The sequence below is a fragment of the Urocitellus parryii genome, chromosome X (assembly GCF_045843805.1).
Source record: "Urocitellus parryii isolate mUroPar1 chromosome X, mUroPar1.hap1, whole genome shotgun sequence".
In the NCBI taxonomy this organism is placed as follows: Eukaryota; Metazoa; Chordata; class Mammalia; order Rodentia; family Sciuridae; genus Urocitellus; species Urocitellus parryii.
The window spans coordinates 32,010,852-32,038,754 of record NC_135547.1 but is presented as its reverse complement, the minus strand read 5'-3'; the positions used below and the strand labels follow the sequence as shown (position 1 = coordinate 32,038,754).

General features: G+C 35.5%; 1 protein-coding gene across 1 annotated transcript in view; it reads left to right on the top strand.

The window, feature by feature from the left end:
• Positions 1–27,903, top strand: part of Wdr44 (WD repeat domain 44) — a 98,887-nt gene that overhangs the window by 63,056 nt on the left and 7,928 nt on the right. The window contains exons 13-14 of the mRNA XM_026409079.2: positions 12,641–12,754; positions 25,167–25,289. Of these exons, the coding sequence (XP_026264864.1) occupies positions 12,641–12,754; positions 25,167–25,289 (237 nt within the window). The remainder of the gene's footprint in view (positions 1–12,640; positions 12,755–25,166; positions 25,290–27,903) is intronic.

The following is a 27,903-nucleotide window of genomic DNA, read 5'->3' as shown; positions in this document are numbered from 1 at the left end:
ATAGCTGAAGTTTGGGTGTTGTTAATTTGTTTGTGGAACAAGTTGCACTCTCTTGTGGTTGAATTTAGTTCAGCAACAGTCTCTACTCCATGAATTTGTTGTATCCCCCATAGGTCCCCAGAACCTCACAGAGTAGGAAGAAACAAACAATAGTAAAAAACAATGCAAGCAATTCACAGCATTAAAATAAATACCTGGGGCTAGGGTTGTGGCTCAGTGGTAGAGGGTTTGCCTAGCATGTGTGAGGCACTGGGTTCAATTCTTAGCACCGCATATAAATAAATAAAAATAAAGGTCCATTGACAACTAAAAACTAAATAAAAATAAATTAAAAAAATAAAGGCTGGTCACAGTGGCACACGCCTATAATCCCAGCGGCTTGGGAGGTGGAGGCAGGAGGATCGCAAGTTCAAAGCCAGCCTCAGAAAATTAGCGAGGTACTAAGTAACTCAGTGAGACCCTGTCTCTAATAAAATAGGGCTGGGGATGTGACTCAATTGTCGAGTGCCCCTGAGTTCAATCCCGAGAACCCCCCCAAAATAAAAATAAAATAAATACCTGGTTCCTACTATGACATCTATAAGGTTAATTACCACAAAACACATAAATGATGGGGTCAGCAGTTACCAACAGCAAAAAAAAAAAAAAGTAACCATAAACTAGATCTTGCACTAAAACAAACAGTAGGTGTAAACTATGTCATCCATAGCAGTAGTAATTAATTGATAGGTAAAGGAGTTATATAAACCAGTTAGTTCTAAAATATCATCAAAATTACAGTTAATTAATGGAAAAGGTTATAAGAAGGGAGAAAGATGTTTATGACTTTAAAAAGTGAACAAAGAATGGAAAAGAGATGTATCACATGATGATTATAAGAAAGGAGAAGAAAAAAAATCTGAAAAACAAAGGAGAGAGAAGAGAATTTGGCTATTCTGAAGAAAAGAGAGAGACAAATATGTATATATGTATAGAAGGATATATATATATATATATACACATATACATATCTTCATGAACCAATTAACACAGCAAGAATTTAAAAATAAAGAAAAGAAAAATATTCTTAATGAAAATGAAGGAATCATCTCTACTGATGTGGTTAAGATAATCAACAAAAATGGATGGTCACTCTCTAGCCCAACTGTCTTTCTTTCCATTTCTTCTTAGGCTATGTACTGAGAGAGAGAAAGGAAGGGCTGGGGATAGTGAACCCCTTCTTTTTGTGTTGTTCTCCAAGCTGCCAGTTGGAATGTCCTAAGACTGAAGCTGGTTGAAATAAGTCTCAGCTTCCCTTCTCACCAGTATAAGGTAGTATGGAATGGGAAGTACTATCAGTTGGAGTTTTGTCTGCACAGACCAGTTGGATGCAATCTCAGGATGGGATTACTTTAGAGTTCTATAAGTGGAGTTCCTTTGGTTGGGGCTTAGGTCTAATCAGTGCTTATGGGCTTTGTTGGGTGGTACCTGCTTTGGAGAAATTAGACCAACACACCCCTAGGGCCTGGTGGTTGCCAGTCTCTGTTGGGAGTCTGGATATCAGGAGCCTCCTAAGAATTCTACTTATGGTGCAATGGAGTCAATCCTCCACACACTCTGCTGCCCATAGCATTTACACTTGCTTGTTCAGATTCCTGACTTGCTTCAGCTGGTCATGTGAGCTACCCAAAGGAAAAGCAAATTGGGCTCCCCTTCGCTTTTCTGACTTGAATCCGCCTGTGTACATTTTTCTCTGTGTGATGTTTCCTTCCCGTTCTGCTATGTATACCTTAAGTCACATGGCATGCATTTGCTGAGACAACATGGCAGTGTTTGCTATGATCTCCTGGCTCCACATCGGTAGCTGCATTGTGGCTGCCTCAAGATGGCTCCGCCTCAGCTCTCCATGGCCAGTTGGGAAATTGGGAAACATAGGGCAGTTTTCAAACACTAGTTCACAGTGCAACCTCTGGATTATCTAAATTCAGTCTGCTTTTCTGATCTTAGGTTTTTTTCATACCAAATCTGTCCATTGTGTTTCTCTCTGTATTATCCCTCTCCCCTGGTGAACCAGCTCCCTTAATGGCTTGGCTCTAATGTACTCTTTCTTCTTTGTTTAATATGTCCAAATTTCTGAGTCTCTTAGACACTCTGACTGTCCAGTATTGAATTTTAGTGAAATTCCTCTTTCACCCACCTTGCTGAGAAGTTGCTTAAATCCCTAGCCACAGAGCAAGTAGGAATACAGCCTTCTTCTAATCCACCATCTTGAATTCTCCTCTTTCTCTTTCTTGCTATCCATGAGAAGACCTAGAAAATAAAAGGAGTAGAATCCAAAAAAAGAAAACAACAGTTTCTTCCATTAAAGTTGACAAATAAAAAATTTTGATATTTAAAGATTTCCAGATAATGAATAATATTACTTAAGGTACCAAACTACTAATGTAAACTTAAATTTTTAAAAAATATTTATTTTTTAGTTGTAGTTGGACACAAACCTTTATTTTATTTGTTTGTTTTATGTGGTGCTGAGAATCGAACCCAGGGACTCACACGTGCTAGGCAAGAGCTCTACCGCTGAGCCACAACACCAGCCCATGTAAACTTAAATTTTAAAAAAAATCTCCCTCTCTCAGATTCATGTTAGATACTTTTAAAATAATAATAATGAATGCCATTTTATGATTTATCCTCCAGAATAAGGTCTGTCTTAACATTGCCTCATCTTACCTTTGAACTCACTTCAAATCCCCCAGTGCCTGTGCAGTCTACTTACCATGCTGGATATAAATCTGTATCCTAAACACTTTTTCATGTTTGTTTCACCTGGATTTTATTCTCTGTCTCTTTTCTTAACAGTGCAAACCTGTATTCATCCTTCAAGATTCAGCTCAAATATGTTACTTTCTCTTAGTATTTTACCTAATCCAGCATGCAAAATTGTTCCTTATCTGTGTTCTGATTGTACAAATATACTTTTATATTGATATTGCTTATACATCTTCCTTATCTCCCTGGCTAGGCTGGTGGCTAATTTGAGCCACAGAGCTTTACTTAATAGATTTTAATATCCTTGGAATCTGATTCCATGGTCACTGTAATAGGACTGCCATCAGTGTTGAATTTCTGCCTGTATGCCTTTATTCCCATTGTTGCCCCTATCTGGGTGCCTTCAATCTCTATTCTTTCAATTCAAACCTTGCCTAATTTTTGTGCCCTATTTCCTCCATAAAGCCTTCACTGACTAATACAGTGGTAGAAATTCTAACTGCTTTGCTTCAGAGAAAGTAGTTTGCCCTTAAAAGTTTAGTTTACCTTTAAGTTTCCAAGCACTGATAATTATTAAAATTGGGGGCTATGTGTACCACCTTGTATTATGCTCATTTTAACAATCCTACCTAGAGATTCTTAACTACTTCCTTCTACTCCTGCCCCCCACAAACCAGAGTAACTAAAATCTTTATTGAATACAAGGCCTTTTAAAATGAGGACTGTCATGTATTTTGACATAAAAATTAGTGGTCCTTCCTGGAATACTGTGATTTTTTTTCTGGAATAATTGAGTAACCTTTATCTGCTATTTCAAGGAAAAGATCATTTTTGCATTCTGTTTGGGGAGAGTTTAAAAAAGGCCTCCATTTCATATGTCATTAGAGTTTGGTATTTGTAATTATCTTTTGACTTAGCTTTAGGTGCAGTGAAGCATAGTGAGCACAGTAGAGTTTATTTTCCTGATGTATGTGAGATTTTTTTCCCATGTGATATCTTTTTTGAAATACAAACTCACTCTTTCATTTTCTCGTCATTCATATAAAATAGAATATATAAATATACCTTTTATACAATTGAGCAGACGATGATATATTTAAGATCACTCAACCATTTACTTTAGTGCCAAACCTAGAATTCTGGCTATTATTCCATTTCTCTTGATTTTGTAAAGTAGCTCAATAAATGTAAGAAAGGAAGAGGTGCATGCTTAGTTCTCTGTATTATGCTATAGGTGTAGCTTAGACTTTTGACCTCATGGTTTCTAAGAATCCATAATTAAGCCAGATTACAAATATGAATATTTTGTATAAAATTTTATTCCTAACACTACAAGTTTTAAGTATGCTTTTTACCTAGAAATTAACTCTTTGCTTGGGTAAATATATATTTAGTGTGTTTACAATAAAATATCAATATGACTATTAATAGCATTTAACTGCCATTTAAAATTTGAGGGAATAGATTGTAGGAATCTGGAACTTGAGTGAAGGAAGTTATCTGTAAGAGAATGAGAAATAATTTCCGTGAAATGCAGGTTTGCAACATTTCATAAAACAATGCCTTGGAGACATACACAGTAGCACATTCCTGTAATCCCAGCATCTTGAGAGGTAGAGGCAGGAGGATCATGAGTTCAAACCCAGCCTCAGCAACTTAGCAAGACCCTAAGCAACTCAGTGAGTCCCTGTCTCTAAATAAAATATTAAAAAGGGCTGGGTATGTGGCTCAGTGGTTAAGTGCCCCTGGGTTCAATCACTGGTACCAAAAACAAACAAACAAAAAAATGCCTTGGTACTATTATAATTCTCATTTTACAGCCAAGCACAGTGGCATACACCTGTAATCCCAGTAACTCAGGAGGCTGAGGCAAGAGGCGTTGACAACTTAGCAAGACCTGTCTCAAAATAAAAAAAAAAAAATTAAAAAGGTTAATACTCAGTAGTAGACTATATCTCCAATACCATTAATTAAGAACTCTATTTTACAGATAAAAAAAAAAAACTCTTAAAAGAGCTAAGGGTAATAGGAAAGACAGTAGAATGAATTGAACATAACTTTCCTAGGTTCATATATGAATACACGACCAGTGTAACTCCATCCACATCGTGTACAACCACAAGAATGGGAAAGTTATACTCCATGAATATATAATATGTCAAAACACACTCTACTGTCATGTATATATAAAATAATAATTTTTTTAAAAAAGCTAGGGGTGCAGCTCAGTGGTAGAGCTCTTGCCTAACATTTGCAGAGGTCTGGGTTTATTCTCCACTACCACATACAGGAAAAAATAAAAAGAGGAGGGGGCTTGGAAATACTGAGTAATTCACTAATTACATCAATCCAAAAATATTGATTGAGTACCTACTATGTATTAGCCACTGTTCTAGGAATCAGAGATATCTAACTGAACAAAGGAAGCAAATCTATCAGTTGTTATAAAGCCTACATTCTTTTGAAAGAAGACAAAATAAATTTTGTAACATTACAAGACAATTTTAAAACCACTTTATCCATGTATGATTGACACTCAAAAAATCAATACACATTTAATAACACAATTTGATGAGTTCAGAGATAAATGTGCAACGACCATGAAATGTATGCCGTAAACCTACACATTGACTCCAAAAGTTTACCCCTACCCTCTCATTTACTGTTTTTTAATATAAAAGCACTTAAAACTACTAAAGATCAACATTCAGTATTTTTTATGTTTTTATTAGTGCATTATAGTTATACATAATAGCAGGGTTCATCTAGAAATCATCATATATGCATGGAGTATAATTTGCTCCATTTCAGTTCCCAGTACTTCCTCTTTCCCTCCCCTTCTCCTTCCCTCTGGTCCTCTTCCTCTACTGGTCTTCCTTCTGTTTATTTGTCGTTTTTTAAATTGGTGCTTTATAAATATACATATAGGTGAAATTCACTGTGTTATATTCATATATGTACATAGCATAATTTGGTCTATTTTATTCCACAGTTCTTCTTTGTCTGTCCTTCCTCCCTCCCTGTTTACCTCCTTTCTTTACTGCACTGATCTCTCTTCTATTTTCATGGGATTTCTGTTCCCCCCACCCCAACACACACACACACCTTTTTTTCCTTTATTTTACTCTAGCTTCCACATATCAGAGAAAACATTTGACCCTTGACTTTCTGTGTCTGACTTACTTCATTTAGTACCTGTTCTCCATTTCCATCCTTTTATCAGCAAATGCCATATTTCATTCTTACTTATGGATGAGTAAAACTATTGTGTATAAATGCCACATTTTCTTTATCTAACCATCAGTTGTTAGGTACCTGGGCTGTTTCCATAACTTGGTTATTGTGAATTGATGTTATAAACATTGATGTGGTTATATCATTATACTATGCTGATTTTAGATCTTTTGGATAGGTCTGGGTATGTGGCTCAAGCGGTAGTGCACTCGCCTGGCATGTGCAGGGCGCTGGGTTCGATCCTCAGCACTACATAAAAATAAAATAAAGATCTTTTGGATATATACTGAGTATGTGATAGCTGGGTCATGTGTTGATTCTTTTCCTAGTCTCTTGAGGAATCTCTGTACTGCTTTCTAAAGTATAAGTTTTACTAATTTGTAGTCCCACCATCAATGTATGAACATTCAGTAAATTTTTAAATATACAATACAGTATTAACCATAGTCATTATGCTATACAGTAGATCTCTGGGACTTATTCAGTTTGTATAACTGAAACTTTGTACTTTTTGACTAATATAGTCCTGTTTCCTCCTCCCCAAGCCCTTGGCAACCACCATTCTACTCGCTGCTTCTGTGTCATGTAGTATTTGTCCTTCTGTATTGAACTTATTTTACTTAGCATAAAGAAAATGGAAGCATTTTCTTTTTTAAGACTGAATAATAATCTATCATATGTATATACAACAGTTTTTAATCTGTTCATCCATTGATGGACATTTTGGTTATGTGTATGATCTGGCTATTGTAAATAATACTGCAGTAAATATGAGAGTTCAGATATCTCTTTGAGATCCTGGCTTTAATTCCTTTGTATTTATATCAGGAAGTGGGATTACTAGTTCAATTGTTTGTTCTGTTTGTAATTTTTTTATGAACTTCCGTACTACTCTCCATAGTATCACCAATTTACATTCCCAATAATAGTATATAAGAGTTACCTTGTCTCCATATTCATGCCAACACCTATTTTTTTATAATAGAATTCTAACAGATGTTGGGAGAAATATCATTATACAGTTGATAACTGGTGATGTTGAATGCCTTTTCATCTATCTATCGACTATTTCTATACCTTCTTTGGAAAAAGTTCAGTTCCTTTGCCCTTTTTAATTGTTTTCTTTTTCCTTTTTATTTTGTGGTATTGGGGATTGAACCCATGGGTGCTCTACTGCTAAATCACAGTACTGAATTTGCACATATTTCTGTTTGTTTTTTATATTGAGACCCGTTCTCACTGAGTTGCACAGGCTGTCCTCCAACTTGCGAGCCTCTTGCCTCAGCCTCCTGAGTTGCTAGGATTACCAGCATGCACTACATGCCCTGTTTTAATTTGGTTATTTGATTTGGGTTTTTTTTTTTTTTTGCTTTCATTTGTAGGAGTTCCTTATATATTTTGGGTATTAACCTTTATCTGATATTTGGTTTATAAATATCCCCCCACTCCATAGTTGTCTTTTCATTTGAATGGTTGTTAATATTTTGTGCAGAAAACTCATTAGTTTGATATGCAGTAGTCATCCCTTATCCATGGGGAATATCATCCAAGACCCCAGTCGGTGCCTTAAATCCTGAATATTACAAGCATTTTTGTATGTACAAACCTATGATAAAGTTTAATTTACAAATTATACACAGGCCAGGCACACTGACACATACTTATAATCCCAGCAACTCAGGAGGCAGAGATAGGAGAATGGCAGGTTCAAGGCCAGCCTTAGCAACTTGGTGAGACCCTGTCTCAAAATAAAAAACAAAAAGAGCTAAGGATGCTCAGTGGTAAAGCATCCCTGGATTAAATCCCCAGTACAATCAATCAATAAGGCACAGTAAGATTAACAAAAAAATAATAAATAGAATAGTTACAATAATATATTGTAAGAAAGTTTATATAAATGTGGTATTTCTCTCTTGAAAGAGTCAAACAAATATTTTGAACCACAGTGGACTGCTGCTAAGTGAAACTGCTGAAAGCAAAACTAAGAATAAGGGAAGACTCCTGTAGCTCTGCTATTTTTACTTTTGTTCTGTGTGCTTTTGGTGTCATATCCAAGAGATCATTGCCAAGCTCAATGTCAAGAAGCTCTTTCCTTGTTTTTTCTAGACCTTACATTTAAGTGTTTAATCCATTTTCAGTTGATTTTGGTGAAAGGCATAAAGTAAGGGTCCAAGTTTTTTGCATATGGATATGAAAAAGTAATAAGTTTTATGGAGAAAAAGTAAAGCCAATAAAGTAGGGTGGCAAGGGGCAAATAAGGTGAGCAAACAGAGCATCACCCAGAGGTTGTCATTTGACCAAAACCTGAAAGAGGTGAGGAAATGTTCATGTGGCTATCTGAAAAAGAAGACCATTCCAGGTAAAGGAGGCAACAAACAAGACTGCTATAAAGCAGAAGTTCTGGTGTATTCAATAAACAGTGGCATGGTTTGTGTAACTGGAGTCAGTGAGCAAGAGGGAGAGAAGCAACAGATTAAGTCACAGAGATTAAAAATGTGGTGGGGATTAGAACATGCAGACCATTCAAAGGGCTTGGCTTTTGCTCTAAGAAAGGTGAGAGCCAGTGGAGGGTTTTTAAAAATTGAATGACATAATCTGACGTTTTGCAAGGATCATTCTGGCTTTTATACTGAGAGTAGACCATAAGAGTAAGAAATGTCTTATTCATTTTGGTACCCCAAATAATCAAAACAGTATGTAGTATATAGTAAGTCTAATAAATATCAAAAGCTTTATAATTTTTCTGAACAGTCCAACTTTAGACCACTTAGCAACACTACCATGTGGCAGAATAGTCCAACTTTAAAATGACTTATTTAGATAATCAAGAGACAGGTTGAGCATCCCTAACCTGAAAATCTAAAACCTGAAATATTCTAAAATCTGAAACATTTTTAGCATGAACATCATGCCACAAATGGAAAATTCCATGTCATTAAACTGTATTTCATGCACAAAATTATTAAAAATATTGAAGGGCTGGGGGTTGTATCTTAGTGGTAGAGTACATGCTAAGCATGCACAAGGTCCTGGGTTCAATAACCAGCACCACCAAAAATGTTATATATGGGGAGGGTGTGAAAATTACCTTCAGACTATATAATAATAGGGTATATGTGAAACACAAATTGATTTTTTTTTTAAAGAGAGAGTGAGAGAGGAGAGAGAGAAAGAGAGAGAGAGACAGAGAGAGAATTTCCAATACTTATCTCTTAGTTCTCGGCGGACACAACATCTTTGTTGGTATGTGGTGCTGAGGATCGAACCCGGGTCGCAGGCATGCAAGGCGAGCGCGCTACCGCTCGAGCCACATCCCCAGCCCCACACAAATTGATTTTATGTTCAGATTTGTTTTCCATCCCCAAGATAATCTCATATATATGCAAATGTTCAAAACACTTCTGGTCCCAAGCATTTCTGATAAGGGATATTCAACCTATGCTTAAATATGGATTAGGTACTAGATGATATAAATGGTATTTTTTAGGTGTGATGATGACATGGTAGTTATATTTAAAAGAGGGCATTTCAATTGGAGATATATATATATTTACTGATAAAATAATTAGTGTCTAGATCTTGATTTAAATATTCCACCAAAAATGAATAAAAATAAAAGGATTGATGATACAAGATTGTTGAAATGTTGATAATTGTTAAAGCAGGTGACAGATGCATGTGATTGATTATATTATTATTTGGGGCTTATTCATTCACTGGCATAATGATTATAAGCTTTTTTATATTCATTCACATTTTTTATATATTGGATATGTCTATAATAAAGCTTTACAAAAATTTTTATGATCTCAGTCTCTCCTTCCCTCCTTCATTTGTTGGAATATTATATATATACATATATATAGAAAACCTACAACATTTTACTTTATATTTCTATCTCTAGTAATTTATCATGAGGAAATAATTTGATATGGCCAAAGATATAAGTAAAAATATATTCATCTTGGTGTTCTCATAATAGCTAACATTTGAAAAAGCTAAATTTCTCACAATTGAAAAATAAACTATAATATAATCCATACAGTAAAATACTATGCAGCCCCTAAATGTTTTCAAAGTCTGTGTAATGACATTAAAAATATTCACAATAAAATAAAGTGGAAAATTATATACAGTATTACCTTGATTTTGACTAAAAATGATAAGATGTAAGAAAATATACTGAATTCTTAATAGTATTATCTTTAGGTAATAGGATTTTAGGTCATTTTTATTTGGTCTGTTTCTTAAAATTTCCTCAATAAATTTATCTACTTGTATTAAGATAGACAAACAGAAGATACTTTTATTTAAAGTCTCAACTTTAAATTTTTTGACCCAGTATTACTTCTTGTATAAGGATAAAGAAATAGTCAAATTAGGATAAACATTCATGTTCCAGGGCATTCATGAATTGCTGTTTGTATTAGCAAAAGAATTGGAAATGTCTAGGTGACCAGAAAATGGTGAATGATTAAATTATGGTGCATTCATGTTGTATGGCCTGTAAGTGTTTCCAAAGTGTGAAATGAAGAAAGTTCTCATGGCACAATAAAAGAAAGATCAAATTGTGTATACAATATGATTTCAGTTATAGTTTTAAAAAATGAAAGATTGAAGATGGTCAATATGTAAGAAGATTGTGGGTGGTTTTAGCTTTTCTACTGTCTAGATTTTGTAAACTGTCTATACTGATCATGTACTATTTCATAATAAAAAATCTTTTAAAAAAATATCTTGAGAAAAGGTAGAATGCAGGGAAAAGAAAATGGGTATTTGAGGAGAAAGAAAGGCCTGGAATCACTGCTAGGGAAAATATGCTAAGAAGTTAATGAAAAGTAAATGATAGTTAAACAAGAAGTGGACTCTTTGTAATAGGGCAAGACTATTTAGTTTTATGTCTTGACAGCAGTCATAATCTGGCAGCAAAATTAGAGGTAAAGTTTTAGTTATCTAGGATTAGGAGAGCTTGGTAAAAGGTCCCAAAGTCTGTGTTACTGGTCTACTTCCATAGTTGATCTGAAAATGTTTTTGATACATGGTAAAGTTCTCTAGGGGGCTGGGTGTATAGCTCAGTGGTAGAGCCCTTGCCTAGCATGCATGAAGCCCTGGGTTTGAACCCCTGCACCACAAACAAGCAAACAACTAGACAAAGAATAGTGGTAATTTCTGTCTATCCCATGGCCCCTGTCCTAGTTCAAACCTCATTATTCTTAAACTTATTGATTGTTCTTCTTGCTCCAATGGTTCTCTCCAAATTGTCTTTGTCATTGTCCAGAGTTCTCTTTTTAAAGCACCAGTCAAATCATTTTATTTATTCCTTTTCAAAACCCTGTGTTGGCTCTCTGTTGTCTTAGAATGTCCAAACTTTTAAGCCACAAATTCAAGACCCTTTATGATGTGGTCTCAAAGTAGCTTTCTACCCTAATTCCTTACTGTATCTCAATGAACTTTTTCTATCCTCATTCTGCCCACAATTCTATAAATATGCAAGGCTTAACTAGCACTCCATGGTTTTGCTCATGCTACATCCTCTAGAACAGCTGAGGGACAAATCTGGACTTAAAATTAGATGACTTATATTCCTGCTTTGCTTCTGCTGTTCACAGCTGGCTGATGTTATTTTAACCTCTTTGAACCTTCAGTTTCTTTCCTAATTTTTTCATCTTCACTGTATTAATATCTACCTCAGGGAGTTGCTAGGACTCATTCAGATAACGAATACAAAAAGCATGTTATAACTAAATGCATGGCACACATGTATGGCATTATTTTCTACCTGGCTCTGTCAGGATGCTTTTGACTTCAGATAACTTAAACCAACAGAAAAGAGCTTAAACAATGAGGAAGCAAGACCAGAGGTAAGGCTGTTCCCGGGTTGGTTAATTGAGCAACTCAATAGTGTCATCAGGGACACCATCTTCCTGCTGTTTACTCTGTTGTTTTGTTCTCTTGGACTTTTTTCCCACATGGTCCCAAGATGGCCACTATAGTCTTAGGTGTTGCATGAACACAACAATATTCAGAGACAGGAAAGGGGAAGGTCCCTTAAGTATGCTCCTTTTTAAGAGTGAGAAAATCCCTCTAGATAAGACTCCCTTTATTCTTACCATCACTGTAATCTTCTCCTTATGTCGAATTGATAAAACATCTAGCATGTGCCCATACCTAAACTAGCCATCATTGGGACAGCTCATCTTAATAACTTAAACCAATCATGACCCATTGCCTGATGTTGGCCCCTATCTTTCCTGAAGAAACAGATTCTCAGGAAAGGACAAATTAGGGACTTTGTTAGGGAGGGAGAAGATTGTGATAGCAGGGTATATATAGAGATGATAGATAGATAGATAGATAGATAGATAGATAGATAGATAGATAGATAGATAGATCGATCGATCTAGAGAAAGATGTATCTAGAATGATCTATCTTCTGTCTAAAGGAAAGATCCTAGTTCATTAGGTAGGGCAAGGAGATGAAAAGAAGAGGCCATAAGTAGTAGATCAGTATAAAATGGAGTTTGATTTTGGTGGCTTATGATTTTATTTTAGGTACCTTACCAACTGATGACAAAACAGGTGGGGTGGGGAGATTAAGAAGCTTTGGTTTTGCTAGTTCTATACCTCTGTTTTAAAGTTTCTCTTTATATTTAAATAGGTATGCAGTGGAACTGAAGAAGACTCTGATGACAAAAACGCACCTTTTCGCCAACGGCCATTCTGTAAATACAAAGGACACACTGCTGATCTCCTCGATCTTTCATGGTCTAAAGTAAGAAATTGTTATTTGAATTGTATATTAATTCTATATAACTATGAATTTAAGATAAAAACAGTTTTATTTGTATCATTATCACACTGTCAAGTGTTTGGATGTTCATATATCCTTTGTGGGAATTGTATCTACAAGTTAAGTTTAAAAGAAGAGAGCTTTTGAGCCAATTTCTTTCTTTTTTAATATATGACAGCAGAATGCATTACAATTCATATTACACATATAGAGCACAATTCTTCATATCTCTTGTTATATATAAAGGCATGAGCCAATTTCTTAAAGAGTTGTCATTAAAGGGGAAGGGTGGGAGGGTAGAGAGATGAGGGAGGGTCAAATAACAGGTACCAAAATACAAATACTCATGTTCCATAGCACAGTTACCTTTGCGTTTATTATAAGCAGTAACTTTGCAAAATAAGTTTCCTCAGCAAAATGAATATGATTTTGACTACTAAGTTGAAATCCATAATATCTAATCAAAACTGTTTTGGGGTTAATTGGCTAACATTCATGAAATTATTAATTTTTGTTTGACAGTTTGTGATATTTTTCCTTATAGGAAAATTATTTCCAAAGTAAAGAGGCTCTTTTGCCACAAAATATCTTAAAAGTCTTGTGAAAATTTAAAAGAGATGTTTTAAATTTTATATAAGGTATTTGAAGTATGAAAACTTAGAATTTTTACATGATCTCTTATGCTTTCTTCATATTAAAATTTGTCAGTAATCAGAATCTACAATATGTTAAAAATTTGGGGAAGAAAATAATATTTAAAAGCCTTGACTTGAGGAAAATGAACTGAGTTAACCAACTAATATCAGGCATACCAGTGGTACCCATATATTTTAACTATGTCAGGAGAACTTCATGTGGCACAAAGATTCCAGTAGTATATATTGGCAAGTCAGGCTTTTTCTGAGCTCCAGCCTTGTTCTTGCCATACCTGTTTAGATGTTCTGGGTACTTTTCTTTAATCATGTGTTCTTTACCCATATCTCTCTTAACCTCTCAAAATAAGCTTAGGTCACACCTGGTAGTTGATTTTTAAACAAGTCCTAATTGTCTCTTTGCACTTCTTTCCTACCCTGAGTTGTCAGAAGACGGAAATCTGAGGTATCTTTAATCTGGTAATTATATTCATCTGTAAAAAGTACAAATCAAATATTTAGAATCTTTGCTTTCATCTTGCTTTTTTTTTTTTTAAAGCAAACCATATTTTTTTTCTGAAATGTGATACTAACGGAAAGAACTTTTAAATTTTTTAAAAAGTATTTGTGGGATACAATGTGATAATTCAATATATATATAATAATATGTAATGATCAAATGAGGGTAATTTTAGCATTTCCATCTCCTTAAATATTTTTAATATTTTTACTTGTAGATGGACACAATACCTTTATTTAATTTATTTATTTATTTAATGTGGTGCTGAGGATCAAACCCAGTGCCTCACACATGCTAGGCAAGTGCTCTACCACTGAGCTACAACTCCAGCCCCTCAATCTCCTTAAACATTTATCATTTTTTTTGTGTCAGGTGCTTCTGAACTCTTCTGTAGTTCTTTATAAAGCATGTAATATATTGTTGAAAATTATAGACACCCTATACTGTTTTATGGAACACCAGTATTTGTATTTTGGTACCTGTTACTTTACCCTCCTTCATCCCCCTACCCTCCCACCCTTCCTAGCCTTTAATGACAACTCTTTAATAAATTGGCTCATGGGCTGGGGATGTGGCTCAAGCGGTAGCGTACTCGCCTGGCATCCATGCAGCCTGGGTTCGATCCTCAGCACCACATGCAATAAAGATGTTGTGTCCACCGAAAACTAAAATAAATAAATAAATAAATATTAAATTCTCTCTCTCTCTATTTAAAAAAAAGAAAAGAAATTGGCTCATGCCTTTATATACAACCAGAGATATGAAGAATTGTGCTCTAGGATAGAAGATGAATTTAAAACCTTCCATGATAAACAAAAGTTAAAAGAATTCGCAGCTAGAAAACCATCTCTTCAAAAAATCCTTGGCAAAACATTACAGGAAGAAGAAATGGAAAATAACATTGAAAACCAACAATGGGAGGTAGGACAGTAAAGGGGGGAAATTAGTCAAAGAGGATAACAAACCAGGTTTAGTAACATCAATAAACAAATATGGCTGGAAGAACAAATCATATCTCAATAATAACCTTAAATGTTAATGGCTTAAACTCACCAATTAAGAGACACAGGCTAGCAGAATGGATCACAAAACAAGACCCAACAATATGCTGCCTACAGGAGACGCATCTGATAGGAAAAGATATTCATAGACTGAAGGTGAAAGGGTGGGAAAAATCATACCACTCATATGGACTGCGGAAACAAGCAGGAGTGTCCATACTCATATCTAATAAAATAGATTTCAAGCCAAAGTTAATCAAAAGGGATAAAGAAGGACACTTCATACTGCTCAAGGGAACCATACACCAACAAGACATAACAATCATAAATATATATGCCCCAAACAACGGTGCTGCTATGTTCATCAAGCAAACGCTTCTCAAGTTCAAGAGTCTAATAGACCACCATACAATAATCATGGGAGACTTTAATACACCTCTCTCACCACTGGACAGATCTTCCAAACAAAAGTTAAATAAGGAAACTATAGAACTCAATAACATAATTAATAACCTAGACTTAATTGACATATATAGACTATACCACCCAACATCAAGTAATTACACTTTTTTCTCAGCAGCACATGGAACCTTCTCAAAAATAGACCATATATTATGTCACAGGGCAACTCTTAGACAATATAAAGGGGTGGAGATAATACCATGCATCTTATCTGATCATAATGGAATGAAACTGAAAATCAATGATAAAAGAAGGAAGGAAAAATCAAGCATCACCTGGAGAATGAACAATAGGATGCTTAATGATCAATGGGTTCTAGAAGACATTAAGGAGGAAATTAAAAAATTCCTAGAGTCAAATGAAAACACAGACACAACTTATCGGAATCTATGGGACACATTGAAAGCAGTTCTAAGAGGAAAATTCATTGCTTGGAGTTCATTCCTCAAAAAAAGAAAAAACCAACAAATAAATGATCTCATACTTCATCTCAAAATCCTAGAAAAAGAAGAGCAAAACAACAGCAAAAGAAGTAGAAGGCAAGAAATAATTAAAATCAGAGCTGAAATTAATGAAATTGAAACAAAAGAAACAATTGAAAAAATCGACAAAACTAAAAGTTGGTTTTTTGAAAAAATAAATAAAATTGACAGACCCTTAGCCATGCTAACGAAGAGAAGAAGAGAGAGAACCCAAATTACTAGCATACGGGATGAAAAAGGCAATATCACAACAGACACTTCAGAAATACAGATGATAATCAGAAATTATTTTGAATCCTTATACTCCAATAAAATAGAAGATAGTGAAGGCATAGATAAATTCCTTAAGTCTTATGATCTGCCAAGACTGAGTCAGGAAGACGTAGACAACCTAAACAGACCAATAACAATAGAGGAAATAGAAGAAACCATCAAAAGACTACCAACTAAGAAAAGCCCAGGACCGGATGGGTATACAGCAGAGTTTTACAAAACCTTTAAAGAGGAACTAACACCAATACTTTTCAAGCTATTTCAGGAAATAGAAAAGGAGGGAGAACTTCCAAATTCGTTCTACGAGGCCAACATCACCCTGATTCCGAAACCAGACAAAGACACTTCAAAGAAAGAAAACTACAGACCAATATCTCTAATGAACCTTGATGCAAAAATCCTCAATAAAATTCTGGCGAATCGGATTCAAATACATATCAAAAAAATTATACACCATGATCAAGTAGGATTCATCCCTGGTATGCAAGGTTGGTTCAATATACGGAAATCAATAAATGTTATCCACCACATCAATAGACTTAAAAATAAGAACCATATGATCATCTCGATAGATGCAGAAAAAGCTTTCGACAAAGTACAGCATCCCTTTATGTTCAAAACTCTAGAAAAATTAGGGATAACTGGATCATACCTCAACATTGTAAAAGCAATCTATGATAAGCCACAGGCCAGCATCATTCTGAATGGAGAAAAATTGAAGGCATTCCCTCTAAGATCTGGTACAAGACAGGGATGCCCTCTCTCACCACTTCTGTTCAACATAGTTCTCGAAACACTGGCCAGAGCAATTAGGCAGACGAAAGAAATTAAAGGCATAAAAATAGGAAAAGAAGAACTTAAATTATCACTATTTGCAGATGATATGATTCTATACCTAGCAGACCCAAAAGGGTCTACAAAGAAGCTATTAGAGCTAATAAATGAATTCAGCAAAGTGGCAGGATATAAGATCAACACGCATAAATCAAAGGCTTTCCTGTATATCAGCGACAAATCCTCTGAAACGGAAATGAGGACAACTACTCCATTCACAATATCCCCCCAAAAAATAAAATACTTGGGAATCAACCTAACAAAAGAGGTGAAAGATTTATACAATGAAAATTACAGAACCCTAAAGAAAGACATAGAAGAAGACCTTAGAAGATGGAAAAATATACCCTGCTCATGGATAGGCAGAACCAACATCATCAAAATGGCGATATTACCAAAAGTCCTATATAAGTTCAATGCAATGCCAATCAAAATCCCAACAGCATATCTTGTAGAAATCGATAAAAGAATCATGAAATTCATATGGAATAATAAAAGACCCAGAATAGCAAAAACAATACTAAGCAGGAAGTGTGAATCAGGCGGTATAGAGATACCAGACTTCAAACTATACTACAGAGCAATAGTAACAAAAACAGCATGGTACTGGTACCAAAACAGGCGGGTGGACCAATGGTACAGAATAGAGGACACAATAACCAATCCACAAAACTACAACTATCTTATTTTTGATAAAGGGGCTAAAAGCATGCAATGGAGGAAGGATAGCATCTTCAACAAATGGTGCTGGGAAAACTGGAAATCCATTTGCACCAAAATGAATCTGAATCCCTATCTCTCGCCGTGCACAAAAGTTAACTCAAAATGGATCAAGGAGCTTGATATTAAATCAGAGACATGGCATCTGATAGAAGAAAAAGTTGGTTATGATCTACACGCTGTGGGATCGGGCTCCAAATTCCTCAATAGGACACCCATAGCGCTAGAGTTAACAAATAGAATCAACAAATGGGACTTACTCAAACTAAAAAGTTTTTTCTCAGCAAAAGAAACAATAAGAGAGATAAACAGGGAGCCTACATCCTGGGAACAAATCTTTACTCCACACACTTCAGATAGAGCCCTAATAACCAGAATATACAAAGAACTCAAAAAATTAGACAATAAGATAACAAATAACCCAATCAATAAATGGGCAAAGGACCTGAACAGACACTTCTCAGAGGAGGACATACAATCAATCAATAAGTACATGAAAAAATGCTCACCATCACTAGCAGTCAGAGAAATGCAAATCAAAACTACCCTAAGATACCATCTCACTCCGGTAAGACTGGCAGCCATTAGGAAGTCAAACAACAATAAGTGCTGGAGAGGATGCGGGGAAAAGGGCACTCTTGTTCATTGCTGGTGGGACTGCAAATTGGTGCAGCCAATTTGGAAAGCAGTATGGAGATTTCTTGGAAAGCTGGGAATGGAACCACCATTTGACCCAGCTATTCCCCTTCTCGGTCTATTCCCTAAAGCCCTAACAAGAGCATGCTACAGGGACACTGCTACATCGATGTTCATAGCAGCTCAATTCACGATAGCAAGACTGTGGAACCAGCCTAGATGCCCTTCAATAGATGAATGGATAAAAAAAATGTGGCATTTATATACTATGGAGTATTACTCTGCATTAAGAAATGACAAAATCATAGAATTTGGAGGGAAATGGATGGCATTAGAGCAGATTATGCTAAGTGAAGCTAGTCAATCTTTAAAAAACAAATACCAAATGACTCCTTTGATATAAGGGGAGTAAACAAGGACAGGGCAGGGACGAAGAGCTTGAGAATAAGATTTACATTAAATAGGGATGAGAGGTGGGAGGGAAAGGGAGTGAGAAGGGAAATTGCATGGAAATGGAAGGCGATCCTCAGGGTTATACAAAATGTCATATAAGAGGAAAGGAGGGGCAAGACAAGATAATACAAATGGAAGAAATGATTTACAGTAGAAGGGGTAGAGAGAGAAAAGGGGAGGGGAGGGGAGGGGAGGGGAAGGGAGGGGGGATAGTAGAGAATTGGACAGACAGCAGAATACATCAGACACTAGAAAGGCAATATGTCAATCAATGGAAGGGAAACTGATGTGATACAGCAATTTGTATACGGGGTAAAAGCGGGAGTTCATAATCCACATGAATCAACCGTGTAATATGATGTATTAAGAACTATGTAATGTTATGAACGTCCAATAAAAAAAAAAAAAAAAAAAAAAGAATTGTGCTCTATATGTGTAATATGAATTGTAATGCATTCTGTTGTCATATATTTTTTTAAAAAGAAAGAAATTGGCTCATGCAATGTGGTGAAAGGCAAGTTTGAAATTTATAGGACAGCCCTATAGGGTGGAAGGAAACAGCAGAAGTTTATGCTGCAGTCTTAAAGCAAAATTTTTTTATCCTCTGGGAAACCTCAGTTTTTCTTCTCAGGGCCTTCAGCTGATTAGATGAGGCTCACCCATATGCTCAAGGGTTATTTCCTTAAAGTGAACTGATTGTACATGTTAACTAAGTTTACAGAATGTCTTCACAACCACTAGAGAGGTGCTTGATTATACAGCTGGGTACTATACCCTACATAGAATGACACATAAAGTTAACCATTATAGAGGCTGGGGGTGTAGTTCAGTGGCAGAGCACTTGCCTATCACTGTGAGGCACTGGGTTCCTTCCTCACCACCACCTAAAAATAAATAAATAAAAAGAAGCTATTGTGTCCATCTACAACAAAATATTTTTAAAGAATTAACCATCATAGCTATCTTTTGATCAAAATTAGTACCTTTTCTTTAAATTCATTCTCCTTAGCCTTTCTCTGGAACTTGATCATTTGATGCAATTAATCTTTTTTTTAATACTCTTCTTGGTTATGGAAACTTATACTTTCTTGATATCCTCCTTGTCTCGTTGACCATTCCCCTTTTTTCCTTCACGGAAGAAATAGTAAAAAGAACATTACTTAAAACCTATGCATACACACCTATATAAAGGTCAGTACTTTCCACTCACTCAAAACATATCTGTTTATCAATCTACCATCTAATTCAGCATATGAACTCTGGAGCTAGACTCCTGGGGTTTATAATCTACCTAGTCTAACCCTTATAGTTTTGTAACCTTGGACAAGTTCCTTAAGGAACTTGAGGCTCAGCATGTCTCATTTGCAAAATAAGCATAATAAAAGTAGCTTCCTCAAAGAGTTACAGGGGAAAATTAATTGACCTAGGAAATACAAATCAAATGGCTCAATTAATATTATTTATTAAGGTGTCAGGTAGCAGTTTAAGCATTGAGGACACAAGCAAAATGTAAATACATATGCTCTCTATTTGTACTCTCAAATCGTATGATGTCATTGATGTTTCCTTATCAATAATTTTTTTAAAACTGAAATTTGTGCCTGTTAACTAGCATGCCTAAAGCCATATATCCAAGGAGTAAAGAAAGGAGTTAGGGTTCAACTCTCATGGCTTTGGAGTATTCCACTCTAACCCATTCCTGTGTAATAACAGCTAATCACCACATGGAAACAAAATTACAAAAATAACAAAATGTTCTGTACATCACAAGACTTAAGTAATCAAAATTCTTATACACTTTCTTCCCTGTTGTTCTTTCCAAACCCCTGGAAGCAGCAGACATGATTTAGTATCTATCTCGCTATCTACTTATTTCCAGTGAAAAATATGCATTTTTAAGGACTGGTGCGGGTTTATGAACTGGCATTTCCTGGTCTTTTTTTTTTTTTTTTTTTTTTTTTTTGCTACTAGGGATTTAATTCAGTGGCACTTAACCACTAAACCATATCCCCAGCTCCCCCTTTTTATAATTTTAGGGAAGGATCTTGCTAAGTTGCTGAGGCTGGCTTTGAACTTGAGATCCTTCTGCCTCAGCCTCCCAAGCCATTGGGATTATAGGTGTGTAATAATGCACCCGAATCTTTCTGGTCCTTTTTTTTAAATATTTATTTTTAGTTGTAGTTGGACACAACACCTTTATTTCACTTGTTTATTTTTGTATGTGGTGCTGAGGATCCAACCCAGGGTCTTGCACATGCGAGGCAAGCACTCTACCGCTGAGCCACAATCCCAGCCCCTCTTCCTGGTCCTTGATAGTTCAAATACCACTCTGTGAAGAGATAAATACAAAAACCAAGATGAAGCCATTTAGAAATGTTAATGTGAGTTTTTCAAAGTAATTTTATGATTGTTGAATCTAATCTTAAAAATTGGGCTTTTAGCCAGGAGCAGTGATGCACACCTGTAATCCCAGCAGCTCAGAAGGTTGATTCAGGAGGATTAGAAGTTCAAAGCCAGTCTCAACAATTTAATGAGGCCTTAAGCAAATTAGCAAGACCCTGTCTCAAAAAATTTTAAAAATGGTTGGGGATGTGGCTTAGTGGTTGGGCACCCCTGGGTTCAATCCCACTTATATAATAAAAATTGGTTTGTGTTTTATATTTCTTTTATTTTCTTTTTATTCTTCTAGTAGTTGTTTTCTGTATTTTTAGTAGTTCTGGCCTGTGATTCACTGGAAATTAAAATCAAAAACAGTCGTTTACCACAAATATTTTGAGAAGCTGGTCCAGATAGGTTATTTGAATGGGATTTCAACCCATATCAGAATGGTCACTAAGACAAGGAAAAGATGGGGAGAAAACACCAGTTTCTGATCACCTTATTGGGGTAGTGGAAAAATTAATAATCATTTGAGACCAGATGCAGTGTTGCACACCTGCAATCCCAGTGACTGAGGAGGCTGAGGCAAGAGAATTGTACGTTTGAGGTCAGCATGGGCAACTTAGACTATCTCAAAATAAATAGTACTGGGGATGAGACTCAGTGGTACAGTATCCCTGGCTCAGTCCCTAGTACTGCAAAATCATTATCATCACAATCATCATCGTCATCATCATTATCATCAAATGTTCCAGGTGTTTCCTGTGTGTAAGCAGGTACCGAAGATGCAGCTGGATCCCAGGATTAAACATCAGTGAGGAGAAGAGGGGAAAAGCAGGGCTGAGCATTAAAAGGACATGTGTCAATTCTATTGTGTCTGTTGTTATGGCCAAAATTGGCTTGGGTTTGTTGATGTCCCTGCTGTATCTACTTTTAAATATTTTGAAATATTTTAAGAGTTAATAACTCTTAAAACTCATAAGCAGGGCTGGGGATGTGGCTCAAGCGATAGCACGCTCACCTGGCATGCGTGCGGCCCGGGTTTGATCCTCAGCACCACATACAAACAAAGATGTTGTGTCCGCTGAAAACTAAAAAAAAAAAAAAAAAAAAAAAAAAAGAAAAAAAAAATTAAAATTTAAAAAAAAAATCATAAGCAGTTTTCCATCTTTAGAAATGCAGGCTTTGAGGACTTACCATTTTAGTTAGGAGGAAGAAGTTCAAAAGCTCTACTGTGCAACATGGTGACTATAGTGAATATTCATGTGTTACATTCTTGAAACATGGTAAGAGAGTAGATTTTACATGTTCTCACCACAAAAAAATAAGTATACAGATAATGTGTGTGTTAATTAACTTGATGTAGCCATTTCACAATGGATACATATCATGCAATGTTTATGTGTCAATTAAAATCAAATAATAAATTGTAAAAGTTGGGGATGAATGGTCTCCAAGGGCTTATCATATCCCTAACTCCCCAACCCCAGAGGAAAAGAACAAAATTTATTCTGTTCTAACTGCACACATATAGTGCCTTTCTTTTTCTTCTCCACTAACCAAAAATGTATTCATTCTTCTGAAAAAATTTTTTGTAATTGTAGATGGACAGCATGCCTTTATTTTTGTTTATTAAGGCTCAAACACAGTGCCTCACATGTGCTAGGCAAGTGCTCTAACACTGAGCTACAGCCCCAGCCCCAAAATATATTCTTTCTTTAATCCCATCTCCTTTGTAAGGCATTCCCTGACAACAAAGATAAATGTTGATCTGTTTTACTGAATTTTTATAACACCTATCTTGTGCTTTTTTTCCATGAACTTTCTTTTTTTAAAAATTTTTTTAGTTGCCAATGGGCCTTTATTTTATTTATTTATATGCAGTGCTAGCGCTCTGCCTCTGAGCCACAACCCCAGCCCCATGAACTTTCTTTTTACTTAAATCTTACCTATTTACATTTCTGGGTCTTGTTTGCAACAAGATTCTAAGTCCCTCAAGGTTAGAGGCCTGATCTTCTTTCACTGTTGTTCCTCTTTAATGTCTTTAACAATCAGTATTTATGATGGGTTTTCTATTTGTTGAAGACTTATTTTATGCCAGGTAATAAGAATTACCTTATTAATTGTTAGAATAACAACCCCCACATGATGGACAGTCTTTCATTTTATAGATGAGGGGACTGGGCTCTGTGATGCACCTAAGATCACAAAACTAGCTATGGGTAGAACTTGATTTACATCTAATTTCTTTAACTCCCAGGATCAATGCTTAGTTTAAGTATTTAATTTTATCTATTCAGTAAGTATTTATTAAGTAGAAACTTCTTGACATATAGAACAAATCATAACATGTCTTCTTTACAGAATATTTTAGGAATGTCTTCATATCTATTTCATATGCTTATACTACCTCTTTTAGTTACACTACCTCTTCCAGCTTAAAGTAAGAACTAAATGAAGACAATTTTTATTTGGAATGTTTTATTTTGGGTTTTTGCTGGGGATTAAACCCAGGGCCTAGCACATGCAAAGCACATGCTCTACTACTAAACCACATACCTTTGGCCCTGAATAAAGCCACTTTTAATGAGCAGTGTGCCATCGGTTTAGTTTTCATATAGTTGCTATTAGTCAATAGAAAATAATAATGAAAACTACATATACCCGTTCAAACTTTTCTGGAACTGAGTGGATCTGCAAAGTAAAAATAATGGTTATTAGATGTTTCAAAGATATTGTAGGTCTTCCAAATTCTGTTTGTTTGTGGTACTAGGGATTGAACCCAGAGCCTCATGCATGCTAATCAAGTATGCCATCTATCTAAAAACGGTTTTGCTACATAAATGTATACTTTTTGAAATAGTCAAAAATAACATTTATATCTCTGTATAATTACATATCCAAATCCATCTTTGCAATTAATGTTTTTACAGTCAAAAGAGTAAAGATTAGTAATTAGTATTAGCAAATGACAAAGTTATCATGGTACTTTCCATAACATGTCTTCTACTTAAGCACTCTGTGAAACAGTGTAATGGTTAGAATCTGGACCTTAAGCCAGATCACCTGAACGCAAATCCTAGCTATGCCACTGATTGGCTATATCTCTTAGCCAAATTGTTTACCCTCTCTGTGCCTTACTGTTCTCATTTGTCTAAAAGGATGAGTTCTACCTCAGAGTTGCTATATAGTACTAAGAATAATATAGACAAATTATACATATTCAAAAATATTATTATTGCTTTGATTTGTTTAGAACCTTTAAGCATACCAGAGAATAATAGGGTCTCATTTGAGTTTCCTTATTCAGTATCACTTAAATTTCTTACCCCTAAATAGATTGTTTAGAAGTTAATGAATTTCTACCAGCTAGATCATTTTGACAGATAGATGTTTCGTTCTTTCATGATGGAGCCATCAGAGTGCCTCATCATTTATACTACCTCTTCAAGCTTTGAAAGTTCTATCATCTATTATGAAAGATTTGACAATTTGTATTCTCTATTTTTCTTGCCTAGAGTGTGACAGGTGCACAATAACTTTTCATTTCCATGCTGCATTATAAAGTAATTTTTGAAGACTTTAAATGACAATTAGGATCCATGTGAGTTAAAATTCACCAATATTATCAATGTGAAAAATAACTGAACTGAAATGACAACCAAGTGAGTAGATGCCTTGTATTTATAGTTAAGTAAGTTTCCGTGTGTACAGGCTATACCAGCTAAGGTACACCTTAGTCTTCTGCTGGTGCCTGGAAGATTTCTTTGGACATAGATTGTAAGATTCATGCAAATTTCAGAAAAGCTAATATGAATTGATGAAATCTGATATTTAAGTGATTGAGAGAAATTAGATCTTTCCAGTGAATTAGATAATCTTTTGTTCTTTCTGGTGCTGCATACAATAGCACTATGGAGGTACATAAAACTGAAAGTTCACTTTTGTTGTACAAGTAGGTTTTTTTTCATATGGTCATAATCAATATCATTTTCTTCATAGAACTACTTTCTGCTGTCTTCTTCAATGGATAAAACAGTCAGGTTATGGCACATTTCTAGAAGAGAATGCCTTTGCTGTTTTCAACATATTGATTTTGTCACTGCCATAGCTTTCCATCCAAGAGTAAGTAATTGTTTGTATATTTTGTGTCATGCTAAAAGGAAGATTGAGGGAATTTGGTTTCTTTGGAGGGCAGTTGGGCTACAGAAAAAATATTAATAGCTATATAGATTGAGTCAGTTTAAATTAGTGTTCCATTTTGCTTTAAAAATGGGAAGGGAAATAAATACTCTGTTACTCTGTATCAGAAGTGGGAATATTTTATTCTTAATGTAATAGTAAATAAGCATTCCAAATATTTTATTAGATATGTAGGGTATAAATAAAGTATCCCATTAAAGATGAGAGCTATTACAGATGGAAGGAGAAATCAGCAAATTTATAAAATGAGAAAGGGAAGTGTAAACAGAGGAATTGTAGGAGGATTAGAGAGGAAAAAGAGAAAGTGGAAAAGACTAAAAGAAGCAAAGACCAAAATTCATTATAAGATATACAAAATTCTGCCAGGCGTGCTGGCAGACACCTATAATCCCAGAAGCTCAAGAGGCTGAGGCAGGAGGATTGCAAGTTCAAAGCCAGCCTTAGCAACTTAGCAAGACCCTGTCTCAAAACGTAAAAAGGGCTGAGGATGTGGCTCAGTGGTTGAGCACCCCTTGATTCAATCCCTCGTACCCCCCCCCAAAAAAATACACACATACACACATACAATACACATACACACAAAAAAATTCCTATTTAATGTCTGGAAACTTTGTTAATCCTTTATTATTGTTGTTATTTATTGTTTTGACAGTGTCTTGCTTTGTTGCCCAGGCTGACCTCAAACTCCTGGGCTCAATGATCCTCCTGCTTTAGCCTCCCAAGTAGCTTGAACCACAGGCATTTGCCACCTTACCTGATATATGTTGTTAATCTTGATATCCCTTCTTACTCATTTTCAATATAGAAATTTTTTAAATATCTTTCCCCTTTAAAGAAAATACTTCATATTATTTCAATAAAGGAGAAAAATCTGCTTTAATGGACTTATTGTATGCCCTTGAAGGTCAGAGACACCAAATGCTTAAAGCTAGATTGGTTTTAAGTTTTTTTGCAACTGTAAGCACAAGGGAAATCACATGCTGGTATCAATTCTACTGCCTAGACCTATAATAATTTTAGTCACTCTGTGCTGAGTTAACTTGCCCTCCCCTATGTTGACATATGGTTACATTACCAGTCATGTCCCTATCCCAATTTGTTTAACAATCAGTGTCTTTTTTTTTTTTTTTTTGTACTGGGGATTGAACCCAGGGACACTTTACCACCAAGCCACATCCCCAGCCCTTTTTGTTTTATTTTGAGACAGGGTCTCACTAAGTTCCTGACGGTGGCCTTGAACTTGAGATCTTCCTGCCTTAGTTTCTCCAATTACTAGAATTACAAGTGTGTGCTGTCATACCCAGAAAGCATTATCTTTCTTTTTTAATTTTTTTTAGTTGTACATGGACACAATATCTTTATTATTTATTTTTACGTGGTGCTGAAGATCGAACCCAGTGCCTCACACATGCAAGGCAGGCGCTCTACCACTGAGCTACAGCCCCAGCCCCACCATTGTCTTTTGAATGTAACATTTCAATCATATTCCCATTTCTTTCTCTTTTCACCCAAATTAGGAGAAAAGACTCGTTTTTCCCCTCAGTATACTTTCTGCCTTTTCTAGGCAGGTTTACGACATAGGTAATAATAATTTTGAACTCTTAGAAGAACTTGGTCATAAACTTATGAAAATTAAAAATGTCTGATCTATGTTAATACCTTATCAGTTTTGACTATCAAGTTGTTAGAGGCGTCTTTCTGAATAACATTGCTATCCTGGTCCCCTGAAGATGCAGCAGGATAGATTTAACCTTTGTCTCTTTTTTAGCTATCAGGGTAGAAAGATACCTTACATTGTGATAGTACTGGGTAGCTTTTTATTATTAAGGCCTCTGACAGTCAGTAATTTCTGTATATTTTTATTTTTGAAACAAAAAAATCTACTGATCTGGAGGGTTTTTGAGAGGAAATGGGGAAGAATGCAGTGGTGTAGACATTTTCTTAGACAATATGACTTGGAATATGACTGGAAGGAAGGTAGCAGAATTGTAAACAGCAAATTGGAGATACACACACGTACATAAGTAAAATTTTGAATTAGAATGCCAAGATAAAGGGGCTGGGGATATATCTCAGTTGGTAGAGTGCTTGCCTTGCATGCATAAGGCCCTGAGTTCAATCCCCAGTACCACAAAAAAAAAAAAAAAAGAATGCCAAGATGAAGTTATTTTGTTTGTTTTTTGGTTTGTTTTTGTAGTACTAGGGATTGAACCCATGGCTTCATGCATGCTAGGCAAGTGCTGTACCACTGAGCTACATCTCCAATCCCCAAGATAAAGTATTTTTACTTGTTCAGCTCTTCTAGTATATAATGAGTAGGGCTGATTAAACCATAGTCATAAAAATGCCCATTATTTGTTGATTGTCCTTGACAGGCATCATAAGTAGGTAAGAACAATAATCTTAAGCAGAGAAGAGAATTGCCTCCTTGTTTTGGTGCCCCAATTATTTAATCTTTAATTCTTATGTTGCCCAAGATTAGACCAGCTTGTTGGTAGGACTGATTTAGTTTACTGCAGGATTTCTTGACCTTGAT